Source organism: Lactuca sativa, chromosome 4 (genome assembly GCF_002870075.4).
Source record: "Lactuca sativa cultivar Salinas chromosome 4, Lsat_Salinas_v11, whole genome shotgun sequence".
Lineage (NCBI taxonomy): Eukaryota > Viridiplantae > Streptophyta > Magnoliopsida > Asterales > Asteraceae > Lactuca > Lactuca sativa.
In genome coordinates, this window is record NC_056626.2 from 351777406 (window position 1) to 351804541 (window position 27136).

General features: G+C 35.3%; 2 protein-coding genes and 1 long non-coding RNA gene across 3 annotated transcripts; 2 read left to right on the forward strand and 1 right to left on the reverse strand.

Annotated features, from left to right (window-relative positions):
* The first annotated feature begins 17036 nt into the window (after positions 1-17036).
* On the forward strand, positions 17037-22380 carry LOC111906426 (probable amino-acid acetyltransferase NAGS2, chloroplastic). The gene is made up of 6 exons (XM_023902187.3): positions 17037-17608; positions 19827-19914; positions 20008-20201; positions 21287-21438; positions 21548-21875; positions 22118-22380. Exons 1-6 carry the CDS (start codon positions 17288-17290, stop codon positions 22232-22234), a joined length of 1200 nt encoding a protein of 399 aa, XP_023757955.1. The 5' UTR covers positions 17037-17287; the 3' UTR covers positions 22235-22380.
* LOC111906427 (NADH dehydrogenase [ubiquinone] iron-sulfur protein 4, mitochondrial) lies at positions 22343-23769 on the reverse strand. The gene is made up of 5 exons (XM_023902188.3): positions 23535-23769; positions 23070-23158; positions 22826-22955; positions 22710-22739; positions 22343-22593 (listed from the first exon to the last, which is right to left on the reverse strand). Exons 1-5 carry the CDS (start codon positions 23697-23699, stop codon positions 22534-22536), a joined length of 474 nt encoding a protein of 157 aa, XP_023757956.1. The 5' UTR covers positions 23700-23769; the 3' UTR covers positions 22343-22533.
* On the forward strand, positions 23770-26852 carry LOC122197421 (uncharacterized). The gene is made up of 3 exons (XR_006191006.2): positions 23770-25386; positions 26120-26172; positions 26632-26852. It is a non-coding gene; the product is annotated as an uncharacterized LOC122197421 (long non-coding RNA).
* The last annotated feature ends 284 nt before the right edge of the window (positions 26853-27136 follow it).

Below are 27136 nucleotides of genomic sequence, written 5' to 3' on the forward strand. Positions count from 1 at the left end.
CAGTATGGTGGTCACTCAAGGAAATTCTGGTGTTGATATGGGTACCAGTGTCGGTTCTAGTACTGGTGATGGTTCGGGTTCAGGCTATGGGGTCGGGATTATGGATGATTAGATGTAGGAGTTCATTTCATCAAATATTACCCGCAACATTCTTGAGCAGACTCATGTTATCTTTAGTACAATCAAGGAGGATATCATGGATGAGCGCTTAGGCGCTTTTTCTGAGATGGTGGCAATGATGGGAGCTCGCACTTTGACTTTCTGTGAGTTTCAGGCTTGTGGGGCTCCAGAGTTCTTTGAGAAGAAGGACCTGATCACGAGCAAAAGTTGGTTAGCGGATGTCACGAACGCCTTCCGTACTAGTTGTTGCCCCGATGGGGTAAAGGTTAGACTTGCATCCTGTCTTCTGAAAGACAAAGCTAAAGATTGCTGGGAGGAGGTTGGATACGCCTTGGGAGGTGAGGCGGTGGAGTCAATGACTTGGGAGGATTTTGTTGACGAGGTTTTGGGCTGAGTTTGCACCATTGATTAAGGTCCAACAGTTGGCAAGGAAGTTTCAGGACCTTCTCCAGACTACTGAGACGGTGGTGGAGATCACTGTTATGTTCTGAGAGAGGGTGTTACTAGTTCCCTAGTGTGCGGTGGACGAGGAAATGAAGAAGGTGAGATATCACGAGATGTTGAGGACCAGTTGCAGCATCCGCTCCAACGACCTTGAGGATCATAGATGGTCGCCAGGGCCAGGCAGAGGCACCTGTTGTTAGGAGCAGGGCATTTCATTTGACATCCGAGGAGGCTCGTGCAGCACCAGATGTGTTGACGATTATATATCTTATCCTTATCTTTTTATTTATTTTGATTTTCCTTCTTATATATGTGTTTTGTTTTTAGGGTCGTTCCTGATGAACGGTATCTCTAATTTGGTTTTGTTTGATTTAGGGGCTACCCGATCTTTTGTATCTCTCGTGCTCAACAAGAGATTTGTTGATGCTCTGGGGGAGTTGGAGTATTTATTAGAGGTTTAGATTGTGGATGATCGTCCTGTACGGGTATCTAGGGTTCATTAGGGAAGTATATTGGAGTTGTTTAGTGATCATTACCTGATTGATATGGTTCTTATTCCTCTGTGTGGGAGCAAGGTTATTATGGGGATGGATTGGTTAAGCCCCAATTGGGCAATGATTGATTGCGAACATTAGATGGTACGTATTTGGACCCCAAGTGGGGGAGAGTTAGTGATCCAGGGAGAGGGAGTTCATTATAGTTCAGTCCTCTATTCAGCAGTCAGGCTCAGGCATTATCTTTAGCAGGGTGGTGTTCACCCTCAAGATTTGGCGACATTACCTATATAGGGTCCGTTATACTATCTACACGAATCACAAGAGTCTGAGGTATCTGGTGGATCATCCAAATCATAATATGAAGCAGCATAGATGGTTAGATGTGGTGAAGGATTATGATTGTGAGATCCTTTATCACCTGAGGAAGGCCATCGTGGTGGCCGATGCTCTCAGCCACAAGGAGGTTTTCCCCCCAATCAAGGATGTGTGTTTAAGGATGACTGTGATTACCCCACTCTTAGAGAAAATTCAATAGGCTCAGATTGAGGCAATGAAGGAAGAGCGCCGGAAGAGTGAGAGCATAGTGGGTCAGGTGGCTTCCTTTGATTATGACAGCCGAGGATTATTGATCCTTCATCGGAGGGTGTGGTTTCATTATTAGGGTGGTTTGTGTCAGGTTTTGATGGAGGAGGCTCACAAGTCTAGATTCTTTATTCATCCCAAAGCAACAAAGATGTATATAGATCTCCAGTCTGATTATTGGTGGTCATGTATGAAGCGAGACGTGGCCTGGTATGTGGAGAGGTGGTTGACTTGCAGGAAATTCAAGGACGGGCATCAACGACCTCACGGAAAAATGGAGCCATTGGAAATTCCTGTTTGGAAATGGGAAGAGATTACAATGGATTTTATCACAAAGTTGCCACGAACGACGCACAGAGTGGAATTGATATGGGTCATCATGGATCGATTGACCAAGAGCACGCATTTTATCCCGATCCAAGAGAGTATTTTGGTGGAGAAGTTAGACGATATCTACATTCGGGAGGTTGTGGCAAAGCATAGGTGTCGGTTTCCATGGTCTCTAATAGAGATGTTCGGTTACTTTCATGTTTTGGAATAGATTTCATGATAATTGGGGTACTTGATTGCACGTTAGCACGGCTTTTCACACACAAACTAACAGTCAGAGTAAGCAAACTATCCAAACACTGGAGGACATGCTGCGGGAATGTATACTGGATTTTGGCGGGAGTTGGGATACATATATCCCTTTGGCGGAGGTTCCGTATAACAACAGTTTGTTGGATTAGGTGTCTAAGCATATTATAATTGGTTTGTACTTGACCCGATAGTAGCATGATCCTTTTGGGTTGCCTTCACCGGAACAATTTGATAGGATGGACTTTTGAGAAAGAGGTTATTTGTGATTTATTAATATATTATAAGTATAATATATTAATTGAGAGATCATATTATTTAATTAGTATTGATCAAGAATTAATTTGGAATTAAATTTGTGATCAAAAGAGAATAATTAAATTTATGGGGATTGATTAAGTAAATTAATAATACTTATAGTTTGGGCTAATGATCCATGGTTGATTAGGATGGGCTAAACCTATATGATAGTCCATGAAGGTTTAACTTAAAGGGCCTAAGAAATATGAAGGGTCATGGTGAATTAGGGTTTGCATGGAAGAAACCCTAGTCTTTGCCATACTATAAAAGCAATCCCTTAACCCCTAAAATCGGCCCCCATGCATTCCAAAGAAGAACCATAACCGCTTTTGGTGTTACCTAGCCGCTCTCTCATAAGCCTCCTCTTGCATTTGGTGTTTGTGACACATTAGAGGCATCACATTTGAGTTGCTAAAGCTTTTTAAGGCCACGAACTACAAGCTACATTAAGAGTTATTAAGCTAACTTGGTTTTATGTTGTATATCTCCAATTGCATGCTAGTTAAGGTGTATGCTTTGGAAAAATGAAATTGCATGTATAATTAGAGAAAACTTAGATCCAAAGCATCTAGGGTTGTATGTGCATCATAGGAGTGTTATAGTACTCAAAACCCAACAGTGGTATCAGAGCCTAGGGTAGTTTTCTGTTATATTGATACATTGGTAATTGTTCAAAGCAAGAAAATTGTTTTCTTTGGAATCCGACTGATGACCACGATGTGGTGACTGTTCAGTGAACATTTTTTTCAGTTTTTTGGCCAAATTTTGGATTAGAATCATTACCACAAACTGTTTTGACTATTAAAAATCGTTTTTGTGATAAAGTAATGATTTCTCTCATCCAGTTAAAGGACAATTATCAATTTTTAAGGTAATAAGTTGATTATTTGTATTATTTGATTTGAATTGTCTTGTCTTATGAGTTAGATTATATCAACGACAAATTACATGATAATTTTATTAGTTAAAATTGATCTAATTCTTTTAAAGAATTCCATAACTTGTCCTCAAGTTATGGAAAATGAAAAGTCTCATTCATAAAAAAAATGCATTAACTCATAAGTTATGGAAACCAAGAGTTTTGAAGAGTTTCAAAACTTGCCCTCAAGTTTTGGAATTTGTAAAGTCTCATTCATGAAACATTTAATTCCAAACCCTAGGATTTTAAAAGTTTAAAATTCAACCTTTATACTATTATAATACTAAAAGTTAATACTTATATATATATATATATATATATATATATATATATATATATATATGTCTAAAACAAGTCAATCTTACCCTTACTAGACCACATTCACAAAGCTGGTCTATAAGGAGGGTATAAGAAAATTGCATATAAAATGGCGATTAAATGGGTGTCCACTCTCAGCCACTGCTCCCTTGACGAGTGGAGGGTCGTTAGCCTAATGGGTAGGATAGGACATTAATCCTTATTAATAAGTATAATGAAATTATAAAGTAACTAAACTTTTATAAATTCTCAATCTTAGTTACTTTAGAAATATTTGAAAATGGTGCTATTTCATGAAATTGCACTTTGCCCCTTGCCAACTTATTAGTGGAGCATGTGTGGTTAACCATGTAACGACCCGAAAATCATATTGTAAACAACGATAATTTTTCTGTTACTTGAGGAACTATTTATGCAAAATATTTTAGCTCTATGAGGTTAAAATGGAATAAATTAACTAAAATAGTATTATTTAATATCTAAAAGAATTAACAAAAATTAAAAGGTGTGTAATTTAATGAAATTGACTTATGAAATTATTAGGGTAAAATATAATTCGTTTTAATAGGGTAATTGGGGTTAAGGAACTCAAATGTCATAAAAGGAAACTTTAATTATCAAGACTCTAGGAGTAGGTTGGAAAGGGTTTAAATTTAACAAGTGAGGGGGCATTAGGTAAATTATGCCATAACTCCCCAAGGAGAAGGATCGATCCTTCTCCTTGGCGTCCGTTCCCTATTCACGTCCAAAAAAGAAAACGGCAATATCTTCTATTCTTGTGTGTGTGTCGATTGGGAAACAAGAAAAAACAATTATTTGTGTGTATGATCGTGCGACACAAGCTGCAAGGGAAGAAAAAAAAACAAGTTGAGAGGGAAGAAGACATCAACAAACCAAAGGAGGAGGGGGGAGGAAAGAAACCTTGCTTGATCGATCCTAGAGAGAAGAAAGAGGGCTGCGATTTTGGCAACAATTGGTAAAAAATTCTCTTCTAATCTCTTTTGTTATGTTTATATATCAAATCTCATGTCAATTGATGATTGTTGTTGTCAATTCTCTTCCTAATTGATGACTAAAATCTCATCTTCTTCTTCCTAGAAACCTTTGAAAGTTCATATGGTTTAATTCCATTGGTGTTGGGTGTTTTTGATGGCTTAATTAACAATTTTATGAACACCTTAAATAATTTCCTTGTTCAAGTTCTTGTTTTTGTTATCTTCAATTCTTTTGGATTCGTATGATTGATTTCCTTCATCTAATACCTTGTGTTGAACCATCCAAAAGGTCCTCAAAACAGTCCCTAAAATGTCTTAATGTGAGGCTTAATGGTGGAGAAAACTAAAGCCCTAGTGATATTTTTCTCTGTAGCAACGTACTTTGTTTTTTCCATATAAGCAATGTACTTTGAATCATGGCTTGAGGTGGGAACTGTTATCTAAACTTCTTAACATGTTGCTACTGTTTAGTACTTAATTTTTGTAACACCCGAAATTAGAATGGTCAAGAAAGGAAAGGCAACCCTAAGTCAAAGGGTCAACTCGTCGAGTCCAAGGAGGAACTCGACGAGTCGGAGCGGGATCCGGGGATGGGGTAAGTGACCAACTTGGCGAGTCGGCCTCATGGACTCGGCGAGTCCGGTCTAAAGAGGGAAACCCTAAATCCGAGACTTTGGGCACTATTTAAGCATCTTATTCTCTCCATTAGGGTTCCATATAGCCTCTCTCATCCAGAAATCGAAACCCTAAGCCCCCATTATTGCTCATTCAAGTTTCTTGCCATTTTTGGGTGATTTGAAGGAAGAAGGAAGGAAGGAACCATTGGGGATTCAAGGGTTTGCAGTAAATCCAGAGTTTAAGGGCCTTTCCAGAGCAATTCAAGGTAAGGAGTCGTTACCTTCCCTCTTTTGCATGTAAATCAATCTTGATTGTGAGATTTGGGACTCTTATGCCATGTTCTTGAACCATTTCGAGTTAGAGCCCAGATCTGAAGTTGCTACTTCAGATCTAAGTGTATTCTGGCCTAGAGAGTCATAAAATATTATTCTTGGTGGTGTAGGTGAAGCATGGTTATCTTAAAACCTAGCCCTAGAGTGTTTTGAGCCTAGATCTCCTTAGTTATACGTAAAGTTTGCAACTTTACGTGGGGAATGGACTTTGGAAGTATGGATCTATGATTTGGAGCCCCTGCATGGCTCGAAAAGCCACTGAATAGATTAAGAACTGAAGCGACTCGGCGAGTTGGATGAAGATGGGAAGGAACTCGGCAAGTTGGAAGAACAACTCGGCGAGTTTGTTGAAGAATGCCTTGGACTCGGTGAGTCTGTTCTTGGACTCAGCGAGTCAAGTCGCGAAACCCCAAACCCTTCAAGTTAAGACTCGGATCAGTGAGTTGAGTGGGGACTCAGTGAGTTGGACAGGACTGGACTCGGAAATCGGTAGACTCGGCGAGTCAGGGGCTGACTCGGCGAGTCGAGTCGCGAATGGAAGGACTCTGAGCGTATGAACTCGGCGAGTCAATAGGCAGACTCGGCAAGTAGGGTTAACCTGGAAGGTTGAATTTGACAAAAAGTTGACCAGTTGACTTCTAGGGGTATTTTGGTAATTATTGGCATTTATTGAGTTCAGTTATCTGGTGTTGACCAATGGAGGAGTTCGTGTCGGTGATTAGAGCAGCGTGATCTTATTTTCTTCAGCCGACAGTTGCAGGTGAATCTTCTCACCATACCAATGGGTCTAAGGCACCAAGGCCGACCCATCTTATGTTGTGTGATATGATAGTTAGCTTTATACTATGTGGTATGCTGGTAATTATGTGATATGCTAGTTGTCTTTGTGATACTTGCATGAAAGACCATGTGGGGTAGCCCATGGTAAAATGATATAAGACATCCTAGAACATGCTAAACACCTTATATAATCACACATATATGTACCCAATTAGTCTTAAACTACTAATTGAAAATGTTAAGAAATCCTAGAACATGATAAACACCTTATATAAGCGTTATAATCCCTAAGGATTGCATCTAATTTGTTGTAGGACAAGGCTAGTGGGTTTAGGGTTCCAAAGGACCCCATTCTTGAGTTTAATCCCCAAGAACCATCACACAAGGAGTTTACGGTCGTAAACTCTTGAGTTTACGGCCGTAAGCTCGTAAGCCTTAGCTTATTTGGTGCTTTGAAGCTTTACATGTTCCCTAGAAGCATTTCTACTTGATGGTTTAGTCCTTGGAAAGGTTTAGGGCATCAATACACTCCTTTGAGGAGTTTACGGCCCCAAGGCCATTTCCTTTTGGTTTTACTGCCGTAAACCCATATGGAAAGTGGTATTTTTATGTTTTCAAGTCCCATGCTCATCTAGGATAGGGTTTAGACATTTATCTAAGGCTAATGAAGGCCTTAGGCACACTTTGGTACCCTTATTTGATGTTTACGGCCCAAGAACCAAAACCCTTAGAGATTACGGCCGTAATCTCTCATGGGTATGGTGTTTATGGTGTTTTCAAGTTCTACACACATTAGGGTACGAGCCTAGCATAGTTTCATTGCAAAAGGAAGGGACCTAGGCACTAATTTGGCCCTTAAAGAAGGGTTTACGGTCCAAGATGTTCTTGGGCCGTAAACTCTTAAATCTTGTTGGTTTCTTATGATTTCTAGTGTATTAGACACATATCAAGCCTTATAACACACTTAGATAGAAGTACTCACGATTTGGGACGAAAAGCCGAAGATCCGTGAGAGAGAATTTGGCTTTTCTCTAGTTGGAAATGTAACAAATGAATAAATATGGCTAAGAACCATATATATACCCCTAGGGTTTTTGGCAGAAAATATTTTATTCAGACATTGAATTCTAATATCAACGAGTTTTGGAATAACAAAGTTGCACAATACCCTAGTGCATCCTCTCTCCTGATATCTCTTTAAGTGTAAATCCTGAAATACTCAAACTTATACTAAAAAGTCTGAAAATTTACTGCAACTGTTCTAACTTCTATTGACTTGATATTGTTTGTACAAAATAGAAATTTCGGGTTGTCACAGCAGGGCTTATGTGATATATGGTAGCTTTTATAGCTAACTATATATATGATATGTGTAGCTTTTATAGCTAACAAGATATGTGATATGTAGTTTGTGTGAATGATATGCTCTGGGAAACTCACTAAGCTTCGTGCTTACATGTTTGTTTATGGTTTCAGGTATCATCGTTTTGGAAAGGAAGAGCTCCGGTTGATCGCAGTGCACACACCTATGATTTGCGCAATGAATGATTTTGGGATAAACTCTGATAAACGATTTGATTGACTATGATTTGATTGTTAGAATTAAATGGTATCTATGTTTTAGTTATATTAAAAATGAAATTTTACCCCTGATTTCTGGGACGTTACAATTTTCATCTATATAGTTAATTTTGGTTAAGTCTTAATGGGTTAAGTTGTCAAATAACCCTTAAAATGCATTGCTGGGAAATTCTGAAAAATTATCAATCTGCCCCTGTTTTGAAAAAAAATGTAGAAAAATCATCAGAGATCGTATCAGTGATCCGTAAACTCTCAAAGTTTTCATTTTGAGTCTAGTTTGTCCATGAATTTTTTCAGGACCTGTTGTTTCCTCCAACTTAGGTGAAAATCGTCTTTTTCACCATATGGTCACAATTTAGCTGCACGGATGGGTTGTCTTGTAAAATCCATATAAAATTGTAGAAAAATCATTTGGACCTTCAAAAGTACTTTCTGAAAAGATAAGAGTCTAAAATACTGTAATATTCAAAAATATTGTATATTTTGAAGTTCTTGGTGGTGTTAAAATGGCTTTGAAACTTTACGTGGAAACCATGCCCTATGAGATTAGATCTGCAATATGGAGCTTTGGTGTGGCTTAAAAACGTCTGGATAAGAAATTGTGACAACCCGAAATTTTCGTTCGGTCAAACCCTAAAATCAATCACTTCAAATTATAAGTCAAGTTCATTTTTATTTATTTAAAAGTAAATTTAACGTTCGTTTGATTATAATAATAATTATTTTTTAAACGAACGGGTGAAAGGAAGTGTCGTCTCGAGTCTTGAAATTCCAAAACCGCAAGGACCACGTAGTTAAGGAATTCACGGCCAAACTTTTATGTTTGGGCGGTAAATTCTTCCAAAAACCGTAAACTCATTCCTTAAGCATGAGTTTACTCCCCAAAGTACCTCACTTCTTACTTGCAATCTCAAGAGCAAACTCCAAACACTCTCAACTACCATCCCGTCTTTCACCCGATTTCCCAAAAACATAAGTACTTCTTGGCTTGATTTGTTGTTCTATCATAACAACTAGTGAGTATACATCTTTTCATCCATCAAATTTCGTGTTTTGTTTAGATTTCCAAAACACCAAGAACACACACTAGTGTTCTTGGGTCCTTAGCACCTTTTCAAGCTTCTAACTAGTAAGTGCTTCTACCCTAGTGTATTGTACAGCTTATTTCCTTTCCAAACATCAAGAAAGTGTCCCAAGAACACCAAAAACAAGGTGTCCATGATTCAAGAAGTCCTTGAATCGTAAACACCAAGTAAAGGTGCCAAAGGGTGCCTTAAGGTGCCTTAGTCCTTCACAATGCCTTAAGGACATGCCTAGCTCCTTCCTTGATGTGTTTAACACATAAAAAGACACAAAATCCCTCTTTTATACGTGTTTACGGTTTTGGGAGCTCCCAAAACCGTAAACACCCCAAAGTAAGTATAAATGCCCCATATTCCTTCCTATGCCTTAGAAGCTAGCATGGATCCATTCTTTGTTGAACTAAGGACTTGAAAACCCCCAAAATACCATAAACCGTATGAGTTTACGGTAGTAAACTCAAAGGAAAATGGTTTAGGGACCGTAAACTCCAATTAGGAGTGAATTGGTGCCCTAACTTCTTCCATAGGCTTATACTTCAAGTAGAAAAGCTTCTAGGGACTTTTTAGACTTCAAACCATCAAATGGTTAAAAGAGTAGGAGCTTACGACCATAAACTCAAGGGTTTACGACCATAAACTCTTTTAGTTGTGACCACAAAACCGTAAACTCCCTTAGGGAGTTTTCCTTGAACCCTACACTCACTAGCCATGCCCTACAACACTTGGTTGCAACCCTTGTGATCTTTAACACTTGAAACAAAGGGTTCCCATGTCCTAGAGTGTCTTAACTTGATTAATTAGTTATTAATTGACTAATTAGATTACACATATGTCTATTATATAATAACTAGGATCATAGAGTGTGTTCAAGACTTCACTTGACACCTAGCAATCCTACATCTTTAGTTCATCCAAACCACTTGCTACAGGTGAGTTCATACCCCTTGAATTAACCTTTTAAATGTTTCTAAATGATTTTAAATAGTTTATGGGGGGGAATACAGGTTGAATCATGCTATTTATTATATCAAGCACATGTGATTAATAACTAACGTGCAATTAGATTTACTATACGTTGGTTGTTTTACCAAACAGATTTCTTCAAATGTTTTATTAAAGGTAATATATGTTCAAAACTCTTTATCAAACCGCTTTATAAACCGACATCAAGTCGAACTTTTCTTAGATATTAATCTTTTTCAAAGGCTTTATAAAACTCCTCTTATGCTTTTATATTATCAATTGCATGCCTATATATGTATAGTTATATAAGTAATGCTTGAAGGACTTAGGAAGGCTAACCCGCTTTATTTCCTTTTCCTCGTCGGGATATGGTCTGGTAGGGTATCGAGTATCCGTCCAAAGGTCATTCAACTATTAGTTATATATCATGTATATATATATATAGACATAAAAGTACCCTCAGTCAGTTAAGTACCTTTGGCTAGCAAAGGTATACCTTTAGTATACTTGTACCTTACTAATAACTATTATAGGTATAGTTAGGAGATACTACTTACCATTCCAAGTACAAGGAATACACCAGAGTCAGTTCATTCATGAGTCTATACTAAATGATATATGAAGGGATACACTTACTTGGATACCTTTACATAGATACTTTGTTAAAAGCATGTCTGTATATGTATAGTTATATAAGTAATGTTTAAAGGACTTAGGAAGGCTAACCCGCTTTATTTCCTAGTAAGCTATTATAGGTATAGTTTGGGCTTATATATGATTTGGTAATAAATATGGATTTCGACCTAGCGATTCGTTGCGGAAGTCACATTTAGTTCCAAATGTAGAATAGGGACTACCAATCATATTATTACTTACTTACAGCGGGTCTCGTGAGAAGACTACTTACTTACTAGACGGGGCTAACCATTCCGGCACCCAACTGTTAGCAACAGAGGTAATGAACATCTACGGATGCCTACGGTTAATACTTATATTAGGGTACCTTTACGGGACTAACCATTCCTACGCCCTGCTATTAGCTATAGAGGAAAATGAACATCTACGGACGTCCAAGGTTATTACTATTTCGGCAGTCGCGATGTCGGGTTGATCCTAATACAAAAGGATAAACACTTACATGGCTATATTTTTCCTATTACTTTTATTTTGTGATACATTCACATAAACGATGAGGTAGACTATATATATTGTTAATGGTAGTCATACAAGGGAAAAACCATCTTTGTTACTTTCAAAACAGTTAGGTCTTGGTAGAAGATTTCATCTATACTAATAGGAATCATAGGGATTTCTAGGGTTTTTCAAACGTTTTCCAGTACTTACAAGCATTTCCACACTTGTACGAACTTTCTTTCAAAACAATGTCAAGACTTTCATTACAAGTTTTACAAAACAAAGACACATTAATACTTATGAATTCACCAGCTTTTTGGCTGATACTCACTTTCAAAATAACTTGTATTCTCAGGTGACTAATAGATAGGTACGACGACCGGGTTTTGTGAAGACGGAGCAGTTCAGACTCGTCTTTTATTTTGATTGTTCATTTTGTTGTCTTATACTATGAAAGAACACCCTTGTAACTAAAATTATACTATTAATGCAATGGATGATGTTGTTGCTTGTTTACTACTTTGCATTGTTGTGATACATTAAATGACGTCCTCCGCCCCAGAACGTTTCCGTCATTCTTGGTTTTGGGGTGTGACAGAAATGGACTGCATGAACTCGACGAGTCGCATAGAAGACTCGACGAGTCTGATGACGATTAACTGTGGATAGTTTTTGCATGGACTTGGCGAGTCAGTAAGACGACTGGACGAGTCAGTTAGGGTTTTCCCAACTTTTGGACGCACATGGACTCAACAAGTTGTCAGGAAACTCGGCAAGTCAACTTGGGTTTCAGGAATTCTCGAGTTCTGGAAGGACTCGATGAGTCAATAAGCTGCACTCGACGAGTTGGGTCAACATGGAATATTAACCTTGACTGTTGACTTTGACTTTGACCAAGGGTTGACCAATTTCACTTTTGAGGGTATTTTAATAAATTGGAAATGTATGGAAGTGGTCTTATGGTATATATAGGTGGTGGAGTTCGTGGCTGTAATTCGATAGTTTGAGCTTATCACTTCAGTTCGACATTTGTGAGGTGAGTTCTCCTCACTATACTAAGGGGTCTAAGGCACAAAGTTCGGCCCATTGGATTTGATATCCTAGTAGTTGTTGATATGTCGGGTATGAGTTAGTATGGCATGCTAGTTGTTAGGATAGTCTAAGAGTGGTTATGCATGCTAGTTTTTATAATAGCTTGGTAGATCTGTAGGACTACATGTGATATGGCCTGATTATCTGTATGCATAGTTAGTATTATATGTCGACATGTTATGTGGGTAGGGTTGAGGTTGCACTGCTCCATGCGGTGACCAACAAACCATGGAGTATGCCAGATATGAGTTGAGGGCCAAGGAGAGCATGCCAGACTCATACTAAGGACTCCTAAGCATTCCAGATGCGAGCTGAGGGCCAGAAGAGCATACCAGACTCGCACTGAGGGCTAGTCATTTCGTTACAGTCCAAGGACTGAGGGAGCAAGCCAGATATGAGCTATGGGCCTGTAGGGCAAGCCAGACTCCTAGTGTGGGCTCAGGGGTAATCCAGTCTGTAGAGTTGTGGACCCATCACATGTTGTTTTTTATGTGTGCTACTTGTTATGTATCGGTATTTTGGGGAACTCACTAAGCTTCGGGCTTACAGTTTCAGTTTTGGTTTCAGGTACATCAGATGATCGCGGGAAGGCGGAGGCATGATCATACAGCTCCTCACATTTTGATTTTGATTTCTGGGATACTCTGACATGAAAATATTTTGAAAACACTTTGTAATAATTAATGGTTTTAATTTGGTTGAAAAGGTTTAAATTGGCTCAAATTTTATGGATGTTACATTCTCACTATACTCATGGGTCAAAGGCATTAATGTCGTCCCACTGGATTATGTTTGTAGGATGCTAACTGTCTTTGTGACTCTTGTATATGTATGTATGTTTTATATGGGTTGGGCTTGATTATGTGGGATCGGCCTGAAGCATGTATGTTGGGTTGGACCCGTTCTTGTTTGATATATTGTACTTTGGGGGAAACTCACTAAGCTTTCTGCTTACGATTTATGTTTAATTGTTTCAGGTACTTCGGTTCAAATGGGAAAAGTCTGGTATGATGGCATTGAACACCCTAAAGTTTCTTCCGCATTATCTCTTGATTTATCATTGATGCTTTAGGATATATTATCATACTCTGATCATTTTTATTTATATTGAATGGATGTTGGTTATTGGCTATTTTAAAAATGAATTTTTTACCTTGAATTTTTGGGATGTTACATGGATCCTAAAACTTTATGATGTAAAAAAAATATAATCAATAATAATTGTTGATGCAAATTTTATGATCTATAATTTTAAGATGCAAAATGAGTGTTTGGATAATATACACATTCATCAAAAATTATGACTCATAAACTTTGGATCATATTTTTATGTATCAAAGAATTTTTTGAATCTTACAATTATAAATCATAAAAATTTTCATCATTTACTTTGGATCAAAAAGTTTTACATCATACAAATCAGAATTGTTTTTTATCATGTATTTTTTAATCATATTTTTAGATATGAAAAAAAAAATTGAACCATACAATTCTAAATCATAAAAAATTTGTATCATTTTATTTTGGATCATTAATCTTTTCTTATTATAAAAATACTTGAACTTTATACTACAAATATCATAAAGATCCAAACTTTTATATCCTATATTTTTGGATCATAACTAATATTTTGCGTCATAACTTTTGGATTATAATTTTAGGATAATAAATTTCAATTATTATAGTCATGACCAAGGTTGTAGAACTCGTTACTTGGTACCTGTTCAGCCGACTACCGAGTAGCGAGTACTCGGGAGTACTTGGGGAGTACTCGGATTTGGAAATTTGTGTGGAAATATTTTTAGGGAAATTATATATGTCAAAATCATAAGATAAAATCATAAGTTGATTGAAATATATAACAAAATTGGATACATGTGAATACAAAAAAAAAAAAAAAAAAAAAAACACACACACACACATAATGGTCTCACTTCGTGAATAATTACTCAAAATTTAAGATATATATGTAGTAATAATCACATGTGTGTGCTAAATAATAAATCATTAAGTATATTATACATATTAATCACCGAGTTGACCGAATTTCACAACACTACTCAGTTCGTAAAGGGCCGATCGGGGAGTACTCGGGATTATGTAACTCGCCTCGGCGAGGGGGGGAGTAGCGAGTACTCGGAGGAGTAATCGGACAACTCGGCGAGTTTTATAACACTGGTCATGATCCATAACTTTATAACTCATCTTATATTTTGGGGGTGTAAAATTTGGCATCATAAGTTTTGGATCATTAATTTTGTAACTTATATCTTTGGATTCAAAATATACAATAAATAATTTTTATGATTCAAAATGTACGACATACTTTGAAGCTTTTGTTAATTATAGCATTGTCCTTTCAAATGTTTAAAACTATGACATTATACTCTTACAAATATTCCTAGTTATAGCATTGGAGTTTTGAAGATCCATTAAATTGTACAAGTTGACCTTACAAAATATACATGTATGTTATGATTCAAATGGTGAATATGCATTCTAACTACCTACTTCTAAATTTATTTATTCAAGCATTATAATGGTATAAATCTACATGAGTATAAAATTATATTTTTTTAATGTTATGGTGCAAATAATCTACTATGATTCAAATACATAAAACCTATATTGTGTACTTTTTTTTAGTTATGTATTGTAACAACTATAAACATTTCATGCCACATTATTCACTCTTCACATATCCTTTTTATGAACCCATATTTGTTATGATCTAAAAGTTGTTTTTTTTTTAAACAGCAAACTAACTAATCTACTCCTAAATAACCACCTATGTCTCCATAGAGACTTGAACCCCTGACCTCTCATATGAGAATGTCACTCCATACCGCTAGGCCATTGGCCCTTTGGTGATCTAAAAGTTGTTATGATCCAATATTTTAAATGATGTAAAAATTGTTATGATCTAATACATGTTATGATCCAAAACCGACTATGATCCAATAGCAAATAGTTAAATTGATTTTTCTGGTCCAAAATGATATGATACAAATATATTATGATCTCAATCACTACAATGCTCTAGTTTATATCAACACATATATTATGATCCTAAACTCTACAATTATCTAATTCGAACAGTTTACAATCCAAATAATTTTATCATCTAAACATGTTAGGTTTCAACTCTACCAATGAGATTAAAACTAAATATATAATTTATCTAATCCAAAAGAGAATTAAAAATCCAAGTATGTTATGAGCCAAAACTATGATATGATCGATAATTGTATAATGCTCCAATTCAACAATAAAATGATTCAAACATGTGATAAACCATAGAATATATCAAAGTATAGACCTAATACCAATATAAACCTACAAATAGAAGACATTCAAAAACATTTAACTTGAGCAACTTTTAGCTTAACATTAGGGCAGCTTGAAAACCATGAAAAACATTACACTTGTAAAGCTCTATGATTAAACATTAGGCATCTTGAAAACCTTAAAACATTACACTTGTAAAGCTCTATGATTAAACATTAGGCATCTTGAAAACCTTATACACATTGATGTCCCCAACAATAATAGAAAACGACTTTAATCCTTAACAATGACTAAAAGAGCAGCTTTAAGAGCTAAAATTGCTATGAATCTTGTTCATACTATCACAATTAACCCATTAAAGTAATGGAGATGAGCTTTTATCCCCTTACTAAATAAAAACCATGTATTGTGAACAATAGGGAAGCAACATCAGAAACCAACTTTGTAGTGGAACCAAACCAACCAAAGATGTAGTTTAATGCCCATAAGATGAACATTAAGATCAAGCATATACCCATGATCATCACCTATGACATTCCATTTCAAAAAAAAAAATAGGTCAAGCCACTAGAAGGAGGCCAATACAACAAAATTATATAACATTTAGGAACCACCACACACAAATTATGATCATTAGGACATCAGTTATAGAGCAAGTTGAACCGTCAAGCAATCCAAAAGACAACAAATAACATTATGAAACCTACAAATATGCACACCATCAAAAGAAAACACATTTGAAAGACACTCACTAAACACAAAATCGAGCTGAAAACGATAAACACTACAAGAAAAACTATGAACTCTCTTATACATTTCATCAAACACCTGTAAAGCATCATTAAACATAAGGTTTAGTTTTCCAATTTCGAGTAAAGATCATGATCAATCATATAGAAATATACCACAAATTAGATCCTAAACTACTTTCTTTTGTTCAACCATTAGTTCAATTAACAAATTAATGAACTTTGATTAACTAAATCAAAGTTTAATTGAAAAAATGGTTTTTTTAACCTAAATATTGTAAAACATATAACATACCAGTTATTTTTTATAAATCATGTTTTTTATTCATAAATTTTATTTAATCGTATCGATTAACTATCTGAATCAATATGATTAAAAAAAGAACAATATCTTTTTTATTCTTGAATTAAAAGAAGAGTTTAAAGAAATTGAATATATAAATAATTACGGTTTGTTTTTTTTTTTTTTTTTTGTGGTTTTTGTAAAACTAGAAACCACATTATCGGATTTTGTTTATTTTATACGGTTTTTTCAATTTTCTATATTTACAGTTTGGTTTTTACACATCTAAACAATATAAAACAAAAATCACACTAATTGTTTTCAAAATATACAAACACCTTTACATATGCTTAAACAGTTAAATGAATAAGAAATATCCATATCGGCATATCCCCTTCTTCCAAGAACACTCCACGCAAATTGCAACATTGACGGTGTATGTACACATGTACCTGACTGTAAAACCAGCTCAAATGCAATTCCACAAACGTCCAAACTCTCTCTCACATCAATCAATCAATCCACAAACATTTCGCTGCATCTTTCACTCACGAATCACTATCGACAGTAGTCCGTACTCAAAATCATTCACATTATAATAATATTCTACTCGATCACCGCTTTCGTTTTCATGGCTGTTCCAAGATCGAAACCTTTTTTTCCTCTGGAACACCGTCATTCATGGTGGAACACGGCGGAATGTGGTGGTGGAACTTTGAGAGGGTTTGGTGTAAGTAAGATCGGAGCTAAGTTGGTGATGAATTGTAAAGTTAATGAAGAGTGTAGAAGGTGTCGTGATTGTTGTACGGACGACGGTGGTCGGAAGAAGGATGAGTTTGTGGAGATGATGAGGGAAGCTTGGCCGTATTTTGAGGCTCACGGCGGACGAACGTTTGTAGTTGTGCTGTGTGCTGAAATAATCGAGAGCAATAATTTGGGGGGCATTCTTGAGGTATTTATATTAATTAATTTCCGTTTAATTAACTACTAGTACAATATTTGATTTGATCGACTTGTTTAAAATTAATCTGATATAAAGAAAATAAAAAATCTAATTTGATATTTTTAATAAAGTTTAAAAAATCATCAACAATAAAAAGCATTAATTCAAGCTCGACAATTTAGTAGCTATACACTTAGATTTGATTTTATGGATATTTATAAAACCAACCGCTTTGAATGTAATATTTATAAAAATAACCCTTTATCTAAAAAATGGTCAACTTTTTAAAAAGAACTCCGTACTACTTTAGGTCAAATGAAATGTATTTTTTCTTATTGAAATTCCGGATTTTAGACAAAATAAATAAATAAATAAATAAAAACTATAGCGTAACAAGTTCTAAATCCAATGAACAATTCCAAATTCGAATTTTTTTTGTTTTTTACTAAAATCTAAAACAAATAAAGAAACATAGCAAATGGAAGTATGTATACGATACATGGGCACAAAATGTGACATTTTATTGAAAAATATTGAAATTTGACATTTCGAACATTATAGATATGAGTAGAGAGAGTTTTTTGAAAAGTTTTTGTGCAAATGAGAGAAAAAAATACACACTATATGTTCTTGATTGGTAATGATCCTATTTAGGACAAAGTGGTAATTTTTTCAAAATGACAGAAAACTTGGTTCCTGATGGTTACTTTTGTTAATATCCATTTTTTTAGAAATGGAACTTTTCTAATAAGGGTTTTCGGACCAGTTTTCACGCACCGACTAATCCCCCGCTGCGAACATGAGGTTATGTCTCATGCCTTGGAGTCACTGCAGGCGAACCTCCATGGCCACAGGAGTTGAGTAGTGTCAAGATTTAAACATGGATCAATAGGTTATCCACCATATCTTCCACATGTCTTACCAAGTCATCACAACCCAAGTGGTTGTTAATATCCATTTATTTTAAGGTTAATTGCAAATTATAGCAACCAACTACCACTCAACTATCAATAACAGCAACTATCTTTTCTTTCATCAATTATAGTGTCGTTTTTCACTAATCAAATTGCCACCCTAGGGGTAATAAGAGAGAGCAATACTATGTAGGAAAATGTACGATTATATATAGAATCACACATTCTTAAGAATACTACAAATGTATGAGGAAAACCAACAAAATCGAAAAAAACACATTCTCGAGAATGCTTTGTATTCGAAAAATCCTTTAATAAACTCATTCTCAAGAATACTCTATCCTTTTATTTCCTTCACTCCCAACCTTGGAAATCCATTCCAACCTAAACTCATTTTGGTACAAGTTTCTATGCATCAATGACAAATTGAGAGAAGGGGAAAGTGAGAGGGAGAACGTGCTTGCATATCCCCAACACCCGTGTATGCATAATCAAAAACTCAAGTTGAATTATGCTTCCCAACTCCATCTAAGACCCGATTTTGTTCACCAAGAATGCAATTTGAGCAAACATCCAAGTTTACATGGAACCTCCAAATTCTTCTTTGCCCTATCTAAAGTGTATCCAACTTCTTTGAGATATTTTCGCCCAACCTCGAAGGTATAGTTTCACCACTTATTTCTAGTTGAAACATGATAAGTTCACGCACCATTTATTCTAGATCGAATTCAGAGATGGTTTTAAGGATCTTAAGTTTCCTTCTATGTTAAAAGTCTTGTTTATCTTGAAGAAGATCGGCACACAATGCATCAAGGTGTCACCTTACAAATAACATCGCACATGTTGCTTCATTAATCATATCATATCTTAACAAAAATAATAATATGTCGGCTAGGTTCCAATATATTTACAAATCAAAATGTAACATCCTCCACCGCGATATATAGAGTAAATATCTCGAATATCTCCATTGATCTCCTCTCTGATACCATTTAATTAAGAGTTAATAACAAAATGATCATTTATATAGCAAAAATGTCCACCACTTTACAAACTTACTTTTTGTGATATCATATATTGCGATTTCATCTTTTTATCATTGATTTCCACGCGATGAATACTTAATAACGATGGTAACAAACCTCCTTTTGAAGTTTCATAATATGAAGAATAAATTACAGTTTTTTTCCCAGATAATTTCCTCTTGTAACAAACTCAGGAATAAATTACCATACGGGACCAAATTTGCAGTTTTTGAACAATCTCAGGGACCAAAAATGTAACCTACTTTAATAACATGCAATGCAATGCAGGATATCTCTCTTCTTCATGGCCTAGGAATAAAGTTTGTTCTTGTCCCAGGGACACACGAACTGATCGACAAGCTGTTAGCTGAGAAGGGTTTGTAAAACTTAGCTCTTTTATTTGTTATAAATTATGGATAATATTATTAATTAATTATTTATAATGAAAGTTTATAAAATTATATTACAGGATGCAAGCCCAAGTATGTTGGAAAATGGAGAATTACCGACCCTAATTCTCTTAAAGCCTCAATCGATTCAGCCGGAAGAATTAGTCAAATAATCGAGTCAAAGCTCTCTCCCACACCCTCATTAAACATCACAGACAACACTTGCTGGCATCACAATCTTACTGTTGCTACCGGTAATTTTCTTGCAGCCAAGGTAAAATCATCAAACATATATATATACATTGGACATGTTTGGCAAAACTAACAAAAAGAAACTGTAGCTGTGTAGCTGAAAGTTATAGCTTTTATTTGTATATGAGCGTTCTGCAAAAGTAGCCGAAAGTTTTTAAAACATATAAACTTATATAAAAATACATCTTTGTAAAATGTAAAATAGAAACATAATTTTAAAAAAGGATAATTTGCAAAAATATAAGAGTTTTTTGTTAAACGCCACTTGAAGTAGCTTTTGGATTTGAAACATTTTGTTTAAACTAAAAGCAGAAGCTCCTACTACTGAACAAATCTTTTTCTTTTTTTCAAGCTTTTTTTATAGGCTAAAAGCTAGAAGCTTGTAAAAGTTGCATGCCAAACACACTCATTATCTTTCTTTTTGAAATAATTGTTTTACTATTATATAATACACTATTTTATAACCCGTAATAACCACGGTTATAAAATTAATTAAACTTTCATATTAAAAAATCAAAATTATTAATCAATTATTTAAATAAGTTAAATAAATACGTTTATTTGAATTATTAATCAATTTTTTAGGTATATAAAATTATAACCGTTTATTTAAATAAATACATGAAGTTATATCACCTTATAATCTGTATTAATTTTATTTTGTTTTTTAATCTAATGTTATTAATTTAATATAATTAAAGTGAAAATAATTAAAATTTGAAATTTAAACAAAAAATCAATTATTAATTTAATGTAATTAAAATGAGAAATTTATAATTTATAATTAATAGGTTGACAAGTAGCAATGATATGTGACATATAATATTAATGAGAACCTCTAATAATTTGACACTTGTCAATAAAAAAATAAACTTATTCATTTATTAGAACAGGGAGATTTTCTCCACTAGAATAGAATCCAATACGGTTTTGAAATAAATAAATTTTGATTCGAAAATTATTTCAGTTTAAATAAAAAAATAAAAAACACATCATAGAACGATCTATAAAACAATTGATATACATGTGTCTTTGATTTTATGGATTTTATAAAATTGACATTATCTTTTAGAATAATCACCATATACTTGTCCATTTTTTTGGTAGAAAAAAGGAGTGGTTGAAGGCATTGATTATGAAGCCACGGGTGAAGTAAAGAAAATAGATGTTTCACGTATCCATGAAACACTGGATAACGACTCAATTGTGATCTTAAACAACATTGGATATTCGAGCTCTGGGGAATTACTAAATTGCAAGTATGATTGATATAAATATAATACAAGAATATAACATTTACAATCTTTATGAATTATGACGACAAATAAACCATTTTAAGTTTTTTTTGTTATTAAAAAAATAATGCAGCACATATGAAGTTGCTACAGCTTGTGCTATGGCAATTGGAGCTGAAAAGCTTATTTGCATTATAAATGGGCCCATATTGGATGAAATGAGCCGTGTTATTAGGTTTTTAAGTGTTGAAGATGCGGATAGGTTGATCAAGCAAAGTGAAATAGCTGATAATTACGTAAATGCCATTGCTGAGAAAGACCATTCCAATTCCGATTCCAATCCCACGTTCCGGAATGGAATTGGATTTGACTTTGACCATGGGAATGGTTTTGCTATTGGTGATCAAGAAAGATCAAATGGTTATCTCTCAGAGTTAGCTGCTGCAGCTTTTGTGTGTAGAGTAAGGGTTGCTTTTTTTTACTTGATATTTGTTTCTTGAATGTAAGGGTAAAATGGTCATTTAGTCTCATTCAGACAGTTTATCACGTCTAGAAAAGAAACATACCTTATGTATATATACAGACCCTTATCTAGACTAACCTAAAAAGGTGGAATAAGATAGAGATAGGGACTTTGCTCTAGATCTTTTGTTTGTACAAAAAGACGTAAATGCCCTCATCTAACATAAACTTTATACCACAGGGAGGTGTGAAGAGAGTGCATCTACTAGATGGGAACATTTGTGGAGTGCTATTGAAGGAATTATTTCAAAGCAATGGAGTTGGAACAATGGTAGCTAAGAAAGAAGAAAAAAGATAAAATCTTTTTATAACAAAATTTAAGTTTTATATGAAACAATTGCTAGCAGAATTCATGTTGAAAACAATGTGTAAACTAGCATATAACTATCTTATGTAATCATGTAAATAAATCAAATGTTCTTAATCAGATTCCATGAGCATAAATGTTTTTGTAGAATTGTTAAACACTTAAACATACAGAATAAGGAGAAATGAGGGTAAGTGCATCAAACAGACTGATTTATTGTAATCCATGAAACCAAACATACAAATTGCAATTGAAAGAACCTGAACAAGTGTTGTAATTGTAAAGCCACTTTAGTTCTCAGGTGTTTTTGGAAGCCCTTTCCATTTGAAGTTGTCTGAATATGCCTTTGCCTGAAAAAAGTTAATTACAAAGTTATGTCAAAAGAAGAAATTAAATTGGATTATAAAAAACAAACCCATGATTGCTTCATGTAGAGGTAATTAGAGTTGGTTTTTGAGTGTCAAACCTTCAATAGAGGTGATTGGTACTTCTTGACCTGTAGTTAAGAATCATTTAGATGATCAATAAACAAGTTTAAGAACAAGAACAAAGCTGTGAAATAGTTTTGGATGTAGTTCTCACAGTGTAATCCCAACCATGTCTTTCTGCAAATGCTTTTGCATCTGCTTCACTACTAAAACTGAGTGCAGAATCACCGACATTGGCATAAGGATCCCCTGTTGATGTCCAACCCATCAATGGATTCTCCCATCTACATTGGAAGAAAACAAGACTTATTCCATCAGGTAGATGTCTAAATGAATGACAATACTTCCTTTAAGTTGTGGTGTATGTGAGAATCACAAAAGAAGAGAAAGAAGCATACTTCTGTGTCGACATAAAATTAATCTTCCACTTGCCAACTTTTCCAGCTCCTTGCTGTGAAGCTGTTCGAGCAGGTGAATAGATCAGAACCTGGCATTTATGGAAGTTATACAAGTTAAACAATCAACAAGATAGGGAATTAAAACGTTTTGATCAATTAGGTCAACAGGGACATAAAAATTAACAATACATACAATCAACAATTGCATACGAATACCATATTACCATAAACAATCAACTGGAAAAATACGAGATGGGGATTAGGGATGCATGTTAGCTTATTGGTGATATGCATATCCAAAATGACATCATGATTGACAAAAACCCTAGATTCAGAATCCCATCGATCGACGAACTAGATAAAAAGGGGGAAAATGAAGTGCTAAAGGTTCTAATCGATGGAAGAAAATGAGAATTCGGCGAACGGAAAGATGCAGTAAATTAAAGAATGATAAACGGATCTTACCCTCCGTTGAAGATGTTCATCCGGAATACCGGAAACAGTGCCGATTTCTCCAGCTTTATACTCAACAGACAAGGCATCTGTAGAGAATCGACTGATTAATTGAGGAAGAACAAACCGATGCGCGTTACTTGAATGGCTTCCGATACGACGGAGAGAGCTCGCCATTTGTCTGCAGAGAAGCAGATGCCTAGGGTGTTTGGATGTCCGACTAGGAATGTTAACCTCAGTAAAGCCTTTATTTTTATTGAATTAAATTATGATTTTGTATAACGAAACATATTATATATAATCAGGTTCATTAGTATCAAATGTTTAAAGAAATAAGTAAAAAAATATACTCCCTCCGTCCCAATATTATTGTCCACAAACAAAAAACATAAAAATTAAAAAAAACATTAATTAACACTAATTTTATATAATAAAATGACAGTTTTGTCCTTATTTTGCATTTAATGTTCTATTAAATGCTTAATTGGTTAAGTAATAATAAGGGGTATTTTGGTAAAAATGTTATTTATTTTTAGAAGTGGACTATTATTTTGGGACAAACCAAAAAGGAAAGATTGACTATAATTTTGGGACGGATGGAGTAAAATACAATAATTTATAGTGACACGTATATAAAGTAAAAAAGTTTAAAGTTAACAAACAGAATTTCAAATAATCAAAAATATATAATATATGAATCGACTCATACATGGAAAGTGTTTATAAAATTAGCACAAAAACATAAAAACAAAAACAAAAACAAAATTCCATCAAAATATAGGCAAACTCAAATTTATATCGACACGTATGTAAAAAAAAACAAGTAAGTTTTTCTAATTAACGAACGTAAGTTCTAAATTTAAATCGAAACATTGACCGCTTCGAACATGTCGAATCTTTCTCATCATGGACACCTTATTACCTCCTCAGGATGAGCCATTGTTGACACTTTATTACTCAAGTTTGTTGCTTTAAACTGCTCGCAAATTCAAATTTTCAAGCAATCTGCTTTTTTTAGCAAATAGGTTTTCAAGCAAGATTTTTCTTACCATGATATGTGTCGTTGGCAATGGAAGAGGTGGCGTTGGCGAGGTCGGAGGTAGTTGTGTGTGCCTGCTAAGATGGAGGAGCATAAGAAGGAAAATATGGGTGTCGCTTAATTAGGGAAAAAGGAAAACACAATTTATTATTTCATTTGGAATCTCCTTAGGTCTGATCGAATCAAAGCCTTGTTGGCCTATTCATGTGCGTAAAAATAACAAACAAAACACTCTGAATTAACAGATTCAACGAGCCTCTTAATAGAACCATTAAGATGCTCAACAAACAACCTCTTAGACGCTTTACATGTTCACCTTTCGTGGTTTCTTTTCTGGTTTTTTTAAGGTCTTGCTTGATATTTTATATTTGCTAAAAAAGAACTTCACAATCGGAATTTTTGTAACACCCAAAAACTAATATGTCTTGAAACCATCAAGATTTTATATTTTTGCATAATTGGTCCCTTGAGTACGTTGGGCGTACCTATGAGTACGCTTAGCGTACTCTGCATGAAGGATCGTGGAGGAGCCTTACGTACGCTGGGCATACGTAAGGGTACGTCGGGCGTATGCACCAGAGGGCTAAAACCCTAAATATCGGGCGTATACACCTTTTAGCCTCTTGGACCAAACCTTATCAGCCTCTTGAGCCTCTTTTCGTCTACCTTCAGCTGTGTTATTGTGTGTGAGAGTTTTGAGCTTAAGGAGAGGGTTTTTGGTGGCCATTTTAAAGTTCTTTCAAGAAGAGGAAGTGGTCTAGCAAGCTTGGGTCGGTTTGGTGCTTCAAGGATCTGCATCTTGGTCATCTTGCAAAGCTCCTGGAGGTAAAAAGCTTGCACCTTTCCATTTAAATCTCTAGATCTAGCTAGGGTTTTCTAGTCTTGTCTCTTTGGTTGATTTTGGACACCCATTTGTGAGTTAAGCAACTCCAAAAGGTGGGGATGACAGATATGAGGTCCCTTGGTCCTTTAGTATCATAAAAATGGAGTCTTGATGGGAGTTTTGGCCTCATGCATGGGTTAAAGACCTTGGAAAGGTCTTATTGGAGGTGTTGGGTGTATATGAGGCATGCAAAGGCATAAAGTTGCCAACTTTATGCCTTAGGACATCTTAATGGACTTAGATCTGGCTTTTGGACGTAAAGGAACCGAGTATTAAGCACTTAATGGAGAAAGTGCTTAATATGGTAGTACGTTGGGCGTAACCCAGTGTACGCTAAGCGTAGTCCTAAGACCCCAGTACACTGCGCGTACCAGGATGGTACGCCAAGCGTACGCATCTCAGTTGGGTCGAACCTGTTTTGGGCCTTTGAGCTTTGGGGCCTCACTTGGTTATTGGATTTGATTACCTTCTGTGAATTATGGGCCACTTCATCTGTTATGGGCCATGGATATTTTGGTTGGGCCTTATTGGGCCAAGAGGCCCATTAGTGATTTTGGACTTGGATTTTGGGCCCATTAGCAAGGGAAGGATAATTGGGCCTCATGGAAGGATTTGGGGTTGGGTTTTCCTTTGATTAATTTAAGGTCCTAACATTGATTAATATTATTTGTCCAGCATGGGAGATTACAGACTGTTAAGAGAGCAGCTTTTGTATTTAGCAGACTGAGGTGAGTCTTATCACCATACTCATGGGTCTAAGGCACCAAGGCCGGCCCATTATGTGATTATGATATATGTGTTAGTCACTCTATGATTTGATATGATATGTGATTGCGTGTTTTGCATGAAGGCCCCGTGGGGAGCCTATGGCATTGGATGTAAGACCATGTGGGGTAGCCCATGGTAGTCCTAGGTAAAAACCATGTGGGTAGCCTATGGCATTGGATGTAAGACCATGTGGAGTAGCCCATGACAGTCCTAGGTAAAGACCATGTGGGGTGGCCCATGACATTGGATGTAAGACCATGTGGGGGAGCCCATGGCACGCTTACAGGTTTTCTGTATGCATGGCTTATGTGATATGTGTGTAGCTTTAATTAGCTAACAAGATATGTGTATGTGTAATGTATGGTATGCTCTGGGGAACTCATTAAGCATTTCGCTTACAGGTTGTTGATTTGTTTCAGGTACATCTGAGCCCAAGGGTAAGGGCAAGGCATAATGGCGCGGTGTGCACTCTATCTCTCTTTCACTGATATGTTTGGGGATACTCTGATGATTTAAAAAAAGATGTAATGAATGTTGTTTTGAAAGCAAATGTGTTTTGTTAATTAAAAATGAAATTTTCCTTGAAAATCTGGTTCGTTACAATTTTTTTGCTGTGAAGATATCAATTCCAATCGAGCATCATGTTATGTTAAAGCTTTGTTTGGGGCCCAGCTGAAAAGCTAACTTTTAGCTTATAAATCAAATTATCAAAAGCTAGCTTACAAAGGTATTTTATAAGCTAGGATAAGCTACATTTATGGTCTTACAAACACTAAATTATAAATTGTCTTATTTATGTCAAATAGAGCCTAAATGAAATTATAAAAATAACATGTTTGTGTGTAGGTAACATAAGAAATATTTGAGCACCACCACATCAGGATTCATATAGTTGTGTTTGTGACCAACCTGTTTACTTGGAGT

Bases quoted from the DNA above. Each gene is read 5' to 3' on its own strand.
- LOC111906426 (XM_023902187.3), top strand. From the start codon at position 17,288: ATGGCTGTTCCAAGATCGAAACCTTTTTTTCCTCTGGAACACCGTCAT. The intron at 19,915-20,007 runs GTTTGTAAAACT...ATTATATTACAG, and splicing joins CAAGCTGTTAGCTGAGAAGG to GATGCAAGCCCAAGTATGTT. The intron at 21,876-22,117 runs GTAAGGGTTGCT...TTTATACCACAG, and splicing joins CTGCAGCTTTTGTGTGTAGA to GGAGGTGTGAAGAGAGTGCA.
- LOC111906427 (XM_023902188.3), bottom strand. From the start codon at position 23,699: ATGGCGAGCTCTCTCCGTCGTATCGGAAGCCATTCAAGTAACGCGCAT. The intron at 23,159-23,534 runs GTAAGATCCGTT...CATAAATGCCAG, and splicing joins ATGAACATCTTCAACGGAGG to GTTCTGATCTATTCACCTGC. The intron at 22,956-23,069 runs GTATGCTTCTTT...CTTCCAATGTAG, and splicing joins AATTTTATGTCGACACAGAA to ATGGGAGAATCCATTGATGG.